The following is a 12,584-nucleotide window of genomic DNA, read 5'->3' on the forward strand; positions in this document are numbered from 1 at the left end:
CTATACCACACTGAAATATTTAAATGTTGATTGTCCTGGACTGGGCAGAGGAGGAATGGTGGAGACCGCCTCCCCATCCTGACCCTTCTAGGGAGGAGGAAGAGGAAGACAGTATAGATTGACAACAGGGGTTTGAGGGAGGTCGCAGCTCGGAGGCAGATGAGGGAAAAAGCTGGGAAATCATGGGAGAGCCAGAATAACACCCAGCTGACATGTTGTCATTAGAAAGCACCCCAGACCCTCCATCTCCCAGAAGCCGGCGAGCCTTAAAAGTAGGAGAGCAAAGAGCTCAAAGGCAGAGGGCACGTAGCAGCACCCATAGAAGTGACGAATGAGGAAGTGGGAGAGACAGGGGTGGAGATTCACTCGGGACAATGCCATTATCCAAGAGGCTGGGTTCTAGAGCCTCTCTTTGTAAAGTTTGAAATAAAAAAGGACGGTAGGAAACTTTCCCTTGTCTTTATACTTTCCTGGGCAACCAGCCGGGAACCACTGACAGCATCCTGACAGGTACATCACGCACTTTGAGAACCATTGCTAAAGGCTGAGTCCTGGTCCACCTCCCTCATCTTGCATTTACTCCCTTACATTTCTTCATCAATTTGCAATTCTTTAAACAGAAAAAAGATCACAAAGATTCCTTAGCATTCCAGTGAAACTTCTTTGCTAATATATGCATTTTTTTGCAAGCAATATAATGCATTTCGAATACAGTGGTACCTCGGGATGCGAACGGGATCCGTTCTGGAGCCCCGTTCACATCCTGAATAGAATGTAAGACGTGCATGCATGGGTCGCATTTTGCTGCTTCTGCGCATGTGCGTGATGTCATTTTGAGCGTCTGCACATGGCGAGCGGAGCGCAACCCGAAAGCGCTCAACCTAAAGCACATTCAACCCGAGGTATGACTGTAATGTGAGTTTTCTTCAATGTTACCTTTGTTGATATATGATAAGGGATGTACTTGCGGGCTGAACAGCATTCCACCACCTCCTCATCTTCCAGCCTTCTACTCCAAGCCCAACTTGAACCTGGAGCCCAACAAGAACCTGAAGCCGGGAGACTTGGTCACTGTGATATGCCACACCTTTTCCGGCTACCCTGAGGCGACGGTGCTGTGGCAAGATGGCCGCGGCAACAACATAACGGAGAACATCACCACCTCCCAGGTGGCCAACGAGGAGGGCCTCTTCGACGTGCGGAGCATCCTGCGGGTGGTGCTGGAGCCCAACAGCACCTACAGCTGCTTAGTGAGGAACCCTTTGCTGCGGCAGGAGACCCACGCCTCTGTCACCATCACAGGTCAGCTGGGTGGGAGCAGGGAGGTGAGGATGGCTGGTGGCTGGCATGCTGCTGGGGGGCTCTGCGTGAGAAAGGTCTGGCTGCTGCTCAGGAAAACCATAGAATCAAGGCCAGGTGGGGAAAGGGAAGCAAAGAACCTAGAATTCTAGAGTTGGAAGATTTGCCTCTTGCCAGGCCTCTGCAATGCAGGAATCGCAGCTCAGGAATCCCTATATATAAAATTAAATTTTCTCTTTTACAATTCAAAATACTCATTTTACGTTCTTAAGATACCCATGACTTCCCTTCTTCTCTTTCTATGGTTCATTTTACATATCATAAACCCTGCATATTTTACAGAAACTATACCATTCAATATTCCATTATTACATCCATCAAAACTTATTTACACTGTTGAATTTATCTTAATGCTGCCAGCGTTTTCAGCTGTACACAATTATTTCCCATATATTCAATAAACGTTTTCCAATCTTCTCCAATTCACTTTCAATATAATATTATTATTATTACATTTTGACTTCCCATCCTTAGATCCGTGATGTTCCTGTTGTTTTCCTTTATCTGCTGCCACAGCTGCCATTTATTGTATTATAAGTTATGTCACAGTCATTTATTTGTTCTCCTTCCTATTATTCAAATCCTGCTTGTGATTACATTTGAGTATAGCTTTTTTCTCACATGGTCAGAAAAGAACCTCCAGCAAAGTTCTCATCTTTTTGATCTCTTATTTTTGCTGGCAGGTTTGCCATCCCTGCAGAGTCTATTATCTTTCGCTTTAAATCCCACTCTTCTTTCGCTGTGACTTCTTTAGAAACCTCCAATGAATTAGCTTCAAAACCTTCAATGAAGGACAGCTCACCAGCTTCCGAGGTGGTCGGTTACACTGTTGGACAGCTCTTATTGTCAGAAACTTCTTCCTAATGTTTGGTTGGCTAGTGGCCCATCTAGTCTTGCGCCCTGTTTGGATAGACAGGTGTTCGTAGAGAAACTAGCTAAACCTGCAAACATAAAATTTATAGCAATTGCTCTGCATAGTTCTGCCTCTGCCCCTATCCATCGCCTGCTTGTGGCTATCAGGAGCTCAGCCTACACTCGAGTAGGACCCTGGCAGAGACACATGCCCGATTGGCATGTTCTCTCCCTCCTGGTCAATCGTTTGGGAGCTTCAAAAGCTTTCTTCAGCCCGAACATCACAGCGACCGATGCCAACCAACACCAGCACACTTAGGGATCCACAGAGTTTGTGCATCATGCGTGACAGACCTCAGCAACTCAGCATTTTGGCTAATCTACTTTATTTACATATAAGCACACACGGAGCACTGCAACATGGCTCCCTCTCTCTCTAGCATCAGACAGCAAAGAGAAAAAGGGCAAAGGACAATAGTCCCACTTCACGGAACACAGTAACACAAACTTCCTGTCTCCGTCACTTCCCACTCTGTGGAGTCAAAACATATACCGCCATGTGATAGACAATAATCCCATGACTGCAACCATGGAGCAGGAATTCTAACAGTGGCCCCTGGAAGGTTATCTAGAAGAGAGTGTGGCCCCTGGACTGAAAAAGTTTCCCCACCCCAGCTTTCACCCTGCCTTTGATTTGAAAGCTGAAGAGGTGACCTCTCTCCCTGACTCCCTTCCTTGCACTCGGGCACAGGAGGGATTTGGGGGGGGGGTCTTTTGTGTTCCCTCCCATGATCCGAGACAGAATTACTGAACAGGTCCCTGTCCTGTTGCCTGATCCAAGCCCTCATTGATCTGCATTATTTGGGCTGCGGTTAACTCGATGCTCGAAATATCCTGGCTGGCTGTCGGCAGGCACTCGGGAGCGGATGTTTGATGGCTATTGCAGGGCTCTGGGATGCTGCTGCTGCTGCCTGGTGACAAGCTCCAGGAATACGGGAGAGGGAGATGCTGAAACAACTCATAAATAACGGCAGCAGGGACACTTTATTAAGCGCTGTTTATTGTAAAGGACGCTCCTTCGGCAGGGCTGCTTCTCTGGCCGTTAATGTCTTGATTCTGTGTAAGAGTTTTCGGTGCTGTTTATTCCAGCCAGCCTTAGTGGGGAGGGAGGCTCCTAGAACTTTTGCAGTGAAAGGGATGGTTTGAGGGTGGGAGAAAGTGGAGAGGAGAAAGGGCTGAGCGCGGGGTATCTCGTAGTTCTGGACCAAACACTGTCATCCGGGTGCATATGGAAGGAGGGGGGTTATTTGTTGTTCGACTTTCCATTCTTCTCATCCCTGACCCTTGGCTTTGCTGGCTGGGGCTGACGGAAGTTGGAATCCATCTGTCGACCTGGGTGATATGTTAGTAAATTTTTTGAGCTGGCAGTGCATTGTAGTGGCCTGGGAGCCATGATGTATTCCCAGCTCAAATTGCCTGCAGATGGCAAAGGCGCAGGCAGAGGTGTGAGACAGGGAGGGCTTGCTCAGTAGGGCTTGGCGATGTATCTTGGCTGCTTCTTCCTCCCCTAAGGTGGGGTGGAAGAAGCAGCCGAAATACATCGCAGACATAGAAACATATTAGCATATCTCGGTATTTAGCTGCTGATATATCGATGCTGAAAACCAGATATCGCCCAGCCCTAACCATCTGGAGGACCACGGATTTCTCACCACTGGTGGACAAGGAACTCATGTGCGTGCATACTGCTCATTGCCATTAGTCCAGCCAGAACACTGGGCCTGAGGCAGCTGCCTCACTTTGTCTAATGATAGAGCTGGCCCTGCTTTGAGAGCTGGTGGGAGGGAGCAAAGTTTCAGAAACTGAGCATGACCACTGAGAAGGCCCTCTCCTTAACCCTTGTCCCAACCCTGTTTTTGAGGTTCTGCCAACCTCTGAATTGCCTCAAGGATGCTGATAAACCACTACCACTTCCACCAGACTATTTTTTATCAGTCCCAGTTTTATATATACAGTGGTACCTCGGGTTACATATGCTTCAGGTTACATACGCTTCAGGTTACAGACTCTGCTAACCCAGAAATATTACCTTAGGTTAAGAACTTTGCTTTAGGATAAGAACAAAATCTTGTAGCGGCAGAGCAGCGGCAGCAGGAGGTCCCATTAGCTAAAGTGGTGCTTCAGGTTAAGAACAGTTTCAGGTTAAGAACGGACCTCCGGAACGAATTAAGTTCTCAACCTGAGGTACCACTGTATAAAAGATTTCTTGGTTTACAAATTATCAGTCTTGTTTTGACTACAGCCTTGTTGGAACTCACTGCTGGCGATTGCTGTTAGAAGGACTGATGGCCAGGACTTTGAATTGTGCATCATCATCATCATCAATTGAATTTGCTTGTCACTTTATCTTGCCCAGGGCAACCCAGCGTGACTTCCAACCAACCAAACGACAACCCCCCCAACCGCCACATAAATACATTAAAACCAAGATGAGAATGAAATACTTTAAGCCGACCCTGTCCACTTCAAAAAGCCCAAAGATAGTTAAAGGCCAAAGCCTGGTTATAAAGGAAAGTTTTTGCCTGGTGCCTATATATATACAGTGGTACCTTGGGTTAAGAACTTAATTCGTTCTGGAGGTCCGTTCTTAACCTGAAACTGTTCTTAACCTGAGGTACCACTTTAGCTAATGGGGCCTCGAGGTATTATTTCTGGGTTAGCGGAGTCTGTAACTTTAAGAGTCTGTAACCCGAGGTACCACTATATAATGACGGTGCCAGGTGAGCCTGCCTGGAGAGAGCATTCCACAGATGGGGAGCCACTGCAGAAAAGGCCCCTTCTCATGTTGCCACCCTCTGGACCTCTCATGGAGGAGGCAAATGAAGACGAGCTTCAGATGACGATTGTAGGGTCCTTGTCGGTTCGTACGGGGAGAGGTGGTCCTTGAGGTATCGTGATCCTGAAATGGATTAGAAGCCAGCAAAGCTGTTGCATGTTGTTGGCTGCATGGAATTATCCCAGGAGTTCAGAACTTCCAAAAGAGAGGCTTTCCCCTCTGGCTCTATTAGCACAGCATATGGAGGAACTATGTACCAGCTTGAGGATGATTCCTGAATCTAGCTGCAGTCGCCGCTGAGACTCGCTCTGTTCTTCCCCCCTCTTGACGAATATAACTTGTAAGTTCTGAGAGACAGGGGCCTGTCTCTTTTGCTTATGCTGAGCACTCTGTTCACTGATGCTCTCTCTATTCCCTAACCTAGTGCCTTCCATATGTTAACTGAGCTACAACCTCCCATCATCTCTGACTGTTGTCCATGCCGGTTGGGGCTGATGGGAGTTGAAATCCAACAATATCCAGATGGCGCCAGCTTGGGGGAGCCTGCCTTCTCTAAGTGATAGAATCATAGAACTGTAGCGTTGGAAGGGACCCTGAGGGTCATCTAGTCCAACCCCTTGCAATGCAGGAATCTCAGCTGAAGCATCCATGACAGATCACCATCCAACCTCTGCTTTAAAACATCAAAGGAAGGAGATTCCACAACCTGGGGGGGGGGGGGGGAGAGACCTTTCCTTGGCTCAGATCACAGCCGACTGCTTAGTATAGCATCTTGGATTTTAGACGGTTGTTGTCTACCCCTTATAAAACTTTCCAGAGGCCAAGCATGCCTGTGCTTGTCTTCTCTTTTAAAAAGGGTCTCCTTTATAATATTGCCTTGTGCTAAACCTTATTGGGTTTCAGGTTAGGATCAATATGGCAGTTCAGTCCTGCCTATGTTTGCATAGAACAGCTGTTCTCAACCTGTGGGTCCCCAGATGTTGTTGGACTACAACTCCCATCATCCCTGAGCTCTGGCCTTGCTAGCTAGGGGTGATGGGAGTTGTAGTTCAACAACATCTGGGGACCCACAGGTTGAGAAAGGCCGGCTTAGAACAACCTTCCCCCAACTTTTGACAACAACTCCCACCATCCTTGACTATTGGCCATACATGGGAGTTGGAGTCAAAAACATCTGGAGGGTCTGGTTGGGGAAGCAGGTCTTACAGTTTTCCAGGTAAATATGTTTAGGATTGCAGTTTTTGCAATAGAAAACGTGGATCGGTGGGATTTACTCCTTGGTAGGTATATATAGGATTTCAGCCTTACATCTTTGACAGAAGTTCGATCTCCCTGTGAAATTCTGTTCACATGACTTCCCCCTGGTTCTTCCGTGTGGCTTCCAGTTGTTGTCACGCCATCTCAACTTTTATAGACACCCTGAAGCTCTTTGTAACCTTGTTCACTTGCAGGTAACATTAATTAGTGTTTAATTATCCTTGGCACAGCAATTGCTGGCTTGTGAAGGAGGGTCCCTCAAGGAACATAAACCTTTTGGCTAAATGCATGGCGCCACTTGAATGGCGATGGAGAATGGCTGGGCCTTGCGACACCTGGCAAAACACCTTTTCTTGGGTGCAGCCTAAACAGTATGGCGGCCACGGCTGTTAAAGAGATGCTTATGGTAGCCTTGTATCGCAAAGGTGCAATTGTGTGTGTATGTGTGTGTTTGCATTTGTCCTGGAACTCTATATGAAATTCTGTACCTCTCACATTCTGCAACCTGAAAACTTCAATTCTGCGATGGGAATACGTTTTATGTAAACTTAGCAGCATCACAGATTTGTTTAATCTCTGTGTGTGTTTTTTAAAAAACAGTTTTACTGTGGTTCTTAGTTTAAAGGTAAAGGGACCCCTGACCATTAGGTCCAGTCGTGGTCGACTGTGGGGTTGCGGTGCTCATCTTGCTTTATTGGCCGAGGGAGCCGGCGTACAGCTCTTTCTGGTCCTGTGGCCAGCATGACTAAGCTGCTTCTGGAGAACCAGAGCAGCGCACGGAAATGCCGTATACCTTCCCGCTGGAGTGGTACTTATTTATCTACTTGCACTTTGAGATGCTTTTGAACTGCTAGGTTGGCAGGAGCTGGGACTGAGCAATGGGAGCTCACCCCGTCGCGGGGATTCGAACTGCCGACCTTCTGATTGGCAAGCCCTAGGCTCTGTGGTTTAACCCACAGCACCACCTGCGTCCCTGGTTCTTAGTTTAGCTGCCTTCTAAATATCTGAACCAGGAGATGGTTGGGCTGAACACCCCCGTATGTGAGCCATGGCCTGCCTTAGGGGCTGCTGGTGAGAAAGGAAGGGCACTCTGCACATATTTAAAGGCATTTCCTTCTTCTTTTTTGCCTTTAATTTTATTTTACAAAAGGGCCAAAGATACCTTGGCAAACACATAAAACATCAGGATACTCTCAGAACAATATATGGGCACATGAGCTGGACGGATTATATTTTGTCCTTGTATCTATCAATGGACACCAGAAATCTCCAGCCCTATTTGAAAGCTATACCTTGGTGCAAGACCAATGCTTCGTGCATGACCAATGAGTAGCCATGCCCTGAACACCAGATGTGCTCACTAGCATTGCCCTTAGCACCCACCCCTTATTTGGGGACGCCATTGGGTAGGGCTAATCTGTACTTTGGAACGGGAGAGAGGTGGCAAACCTGAAGAAGCGTCTTTACCCCCATCGTTCTGCCCGGACACTGAGGTCCAGCGCCGAGGGCCTTCTGGCGGTTCCCTCGCAGCGAGAAGCCAAGTTACAGGGAACCAGGCAGAGGGCCTTCTCGGTAGTGGCACCTGCCCTGTGGAACGCCCTCCTGTCAGATGTCAAGGCAATAAACAACTATTTCACATTTAAAAGACAACTGAAGGCGGCCCTGTTTAGGGAAGTTTTTAATTCCTGACGCTGTATTGTTTTTAATATTTGGTTGGAAGCTGCCCAGAGTGGCTGGGGAAACCCAGCCAGATGGGCAGGGTATAAATTATAATTATATTATTATTATTTTTTAAGCCTGAAGGCCATGTTCCCTTCGGAGCGTGCCAGTGGTGTGAGAGGCAAAAGTGGGCAGAGTCATGCATCTAAGTTCAACATCTCTAAAACAGGCTGGCTTCTACTTGTGCACTGCCCTCTCTCTCCCCATCCTGGCAAACGAGAGGCAATATCAGGGTTCCAGGACTTGTTCCAGCCAGGCAAAAGCATTCCAGGAGGATGCAAAGCAGGGCTGGTGAGCGGTGTAGCCTGGGGAGAGTCTGGAGGGCCCGAAACAGGATGGCTGCACTCGGTGGAAATATTGGTGCATATGAGTTTGCACAGTTCCAACCCTTCTTCCCTTGCCCTCTTCTTGGCGTACATGGAATTGCTGTCTTTGCAGAGACTGGTCCTGTTTTAAAGTGCCTTTAGCCGAGACTCCCTTCCCTAGCAAAGTGTGACAATCAGCATCTATTTGAATTTATTAGCATAATTATTTAAAGGTTAATGAAGTGTTTTACGGGGTAATTTCAACCTGCTGTTTCCTTGCCTTCCCTGGTGTATCTGCTGGCCCTGTAGAAAGGCAGCAATTGGAAGCACCCACTCGCATCGTTTGGCCCCTGACTCCCACAATCTGAGCGAACCGTTGTCATTCCATCAGCTCTTATCGGGCGGGGGATTTTGGCTCCTGAACGTGCAAAGTACACGGCTGACTCCAGTTTTGCAGGGAGTATCCCTTTATTCTCCACTTCTCCAGCTGATTCTGCCTCTTCCACCCCAGCAGCCCTTTAATGAAACTTAAGAAGCACATTCATCAAAATTCTGGACATCGCCATCTGTGTGCAAGGCTTGTCTGTTCCATTTGTACCATTTGAATTTGCTTGGTTTCTCCTGCTCTGTTGGGAAGGACTCAAACCAGTGGCTTTAAGTTACAAGAAAGGAGATTCTGGCTAAGCACCAGGAAGAACTTCCTGGCAATAAGAGCTGTTTGATAGTGGAATGGTCTCCTTCGGGAGACTTCCCTGGAGATTTTTAAGCAGAGAGCCATCTGTCATGGATGCTTTAGCTGAGATTCCTGCATTACAGGGGGCTGGACTAGATGAACCTTGGGGTTCCCTCCAACTCTACGATTCTAAGATTCTTCCCCCACCTTTCTTCCAAGAACCTCAAGGTGACGGTTATAGTTCTTTCCCAGCCACCCCTCTCAACAACCCTGTAAGGTGGGCTAGGATGGGAGAGAGAGTCACTGGCCCAGGGTGAATTTTGATGGTTGGGCAAGGATGTTTCTATTTTTTTAAAAAAGTTTTTTTATGAACAATTTCAACATAAGAATATATCAAAACATATAATACTCACTATTTCCCCCCCTTTCCCCCCACTCCCCATCAAACCCTCCCTCCCCCCTGAGACTTCCCTCAGCTCCTCTCTCTGATTTCTCATCACATGTTGTTCTCTAAATATTATAAAATTATATCGATCCTTATATTATGTATCTACCATGTTATCAATCAGTAAGTTTGTGTATGTTTATTCAAAACCTGCCAAGGAGTCCAATTCATTTTGTTGTCTTTTAAAATACAGTGGTACCTTGGGTTACGTACTTAATTTGTTCCGGAGGTCCGTTCTTAACCTGAAACTGTTCTTAACCTGAAGCACCACTTTAGCTAATGGGGCCTCCTGCTGCTGCCACGCCGCCGCCGTGCGATTTCTGTTCTCATCCTGAAGCAAAGTTCTTAACCTGAGGTACTATTTCTGCTTAGCAGAGTCTGTAACCTGAAGCGTCTGTAACCTGAAGTGTATGTAACCCGAGGTACCACTGTACTTTGTAAAAAGTTCCCATTCTTCTTTAAAGTGACAGTTGTCCTTATCTCACAGTTTGTATGTCAGTTTAGCCAATTCTGGGGCAAGGATGTTTCTCAGGTCCCAGGGCCTGATGCCAAAATCATTGTTAAATGTGGGGTGATTGCAGGCTGGACAGCGCCTGCCACCCCACTACCTGGGGATGAATTGGCAAAGTGAGAAAAATAGATCACAAGGATGGGGGGCTGCAATATCCTCCTCCCCCAATCCTCCAAACACTTGCTGCCCTGACCTACTCCAGAGTGACACCAGAATTATCAGGCAGGACAGTGACCTCGATAGTCTTCAACTTGCTCAGTTAGTTTCAATATACCGTACTTTTCAGTGTATAAGACTATGTTTTTTTCTTTAAAAATCTGCCTAGGGTGGACGTTTGATTGGTTGCTGCCAAGGCAGTCAGCGGCTGTTGTGCGTGTTATTGGTTGCTGCATCAGTGGGTGGTGTTGATTGGCTGACACTCCTGCAATGGGGGGGGGGCAATTGGCAGCTTCTTCCAGCGATGGGACAGAAGGGAGGCGGACTTATTGATGCATGCAGGTGAGCGATTTTCAGCAGCCCCCCCTAAAAAAGCTCAACAACCCTGGACGATACTCCACAAAAAAGCTGAACAACTCTGTGCCCTCTCCCCCCATTTTATTAAATTTGAGTCCCCACAAATAGGGGGCGTCTTATACATGGCGGTGTCTTATTGACAGAAAAGTACGGTAGTTTCATCTTGCTCAGTTGAAATATCTGGCAGGATCTGTGGGCTTCTCAGGCGATGGCTGTGTTTAAAAATGAGGGTGGCAGTAAACAGGGGGAAATCCCAACAGAATGACAATAATTTATTTATATGCTGCCCATCTGGCTAGGTTGCCCACAAAGGAGCCCACAGTTTCTGGTGAAGCGGATTGGTGGTGATCATTACCTTGTAGGCCAGTGCAGAACATTGTCAAGTACATTTTCTTAAAAGCTATAATTAAGGAAGCAGCCGCTCTTGTCCTGCTGCCTATTTAGCATGCAACTGTGTGCACACGTGGGTTTGATGGTGATACTGGAGAGTTGTGGAGAAATCGGCAGGACTTTTGCGAGGAAGCTACCCCCAGTTCCAAGGGAGCCCAAATCTATCAGCTACATACTGGAACTTCCCTTTGAAAGTAGCAAAGCAGTTAATATAGATTTTAATAACTGGTAAAAACTCTGGAAGAGCGATCAGAAGTTTACAGCATGTTACTCCTTGAAGGAGAACTACTTGAAAATGATTTACAGGTGGTATTTAACTCAGAGTAGGCTTGCTAAGGGGGACACGGGTGGCGCTGTGGGTTAAACCACAGAGCCTAGGACTTGCAGATCAGAAGATTGGCGGTTCAAATCCCCGCAACAGGGTGAGCTCCCGTTGCTCGGTCCCTGCTCCTGCCAACCTAGCAGTTCGAAAGCACGTCAAAGTGCAAGTAGATAAATAGGTACCGCTCTGGCGGGAAGGGAAACGGCGTTTCCGTGCGCTGCTCTGGTTCGCAAGAAGTGGCTTGGTCATGCTGACCACATGACCCGGAAGCTGTACGCCGGCTCCCTCGGCCAATAAAGCGAGATGAGCATCGCAACCCCAGAGTCGGTCACGACTGGACCTAATGGTCAGGGGTCCCTTTACCTTTACCTTTTAGGCTTGCTAAGATGTTTAAGACTGAATCAGATAAGTGCTGGAGATGCAATGAGGTAGAGGGAATGTTCTTTCATATGTGGTGGACCAGTAAAAGGGTAAAACAGTATTGGGAAATAATTTACAATGAGTTGAAAAAAAAATGTATAAAAAGCACTTTTCAAAACAACAACAGATCTCTTTTCGTTGGGGATAATTCAGATGGAAATTCCCAGGTGTCAAAAGGGGTTATTTGTGTATGCCACTACAGTGGCCCATGTTTTGTTAGCCCCAAAACGGAAAACGAGCAAGGTTCCAACTAAAGAAGAATGGCAGCTTAAACTGATGGAATATGCAGCACTTGCGGATCTAACTTATAGAATAAGAGAACAAGAAGAACCTTTGTTTAAAGAAGATTGGAAAATGTTTATTGAATATATGGGGGAAAGTTGTGTACACTAGAAAACGTTGGCAGCATTAAGATAAATTCAACAGTGTAAATAAGTTTTGATGGATGCAATAATGGAAAACTGAATCGTATAGTTTATATAAAATATGCAGGGATTTATGTTATGCAAAATGAACCATGGAAAGAGAAGAAGGGAAGTCAGTGATATTTTAAACTTGTTTAAATGAATATTCTAAATTGTAAAACAGAAAATTTAATAAAAATTATAGGTAGATGATAGATAGATAGATAGATAGATAGATAGATAGATAGATAGATATAGATAGATACAGTAGATGGATAGTAGCAAAGCAGAACATCTTGCACAAATTTTGCAGGAATATTTCCATACATCTTGAATGGGATGCCTGTTAGGATCTCCTTGTCTAAAGTGAGACCTGGTATGTGTGCAGATGATCACGGAATAACCCCACCACTTGGCCTTCCATCATATATGTCATCTCTTTCATCAGTACCACACCGACGTGCATTTATTCGTGCAAGGTTCAATGTCTTTCCATCAAACCTGCTGAACCACAGATTTTCTAAGGGTTTGGTGTCTCCGCTATGTGTGTGTGACGGGGAAACTGTTGATTCTCTTTC

At 46.5% G+C, this 12,584-nt stretch overlaps 1 protein-coding gene across 2 annotated transcripts in view; it reads left to right on the forward strand.

Moving 5' to 3' along the window:
* CD276 (CD276 molecule) overlaps positions 1-12,584 on the forward strand; it is a 51,869-nt gene that overhangs the window by 30,074 nt on the left and 9,211 nt on the right. For both annotated transcript variants that reach the window (XM_083586993.1, XM_083586994.1), the window contains exon 4: positions 1,006-1,302. In XM_083586993.1, the coding sequence (XP_083443119.1) occupies positions 1,006-1,302 (297 nt within the window). The remainder of the gene's footprint in view (positions 1-1,005; positions 1,303-12,584) is intronic.

This window comes from Podarcis filfolensis (assembly GCF_964270895.1).
Source record: "Podarcis filfolensis genome assembly, chromosome: 14".
NCBI lineage: Eukaryota > Metazoa > Chordata > Lepidosauria > Squamata > Lacertidae > Podarcis > Podarcis filfolensis.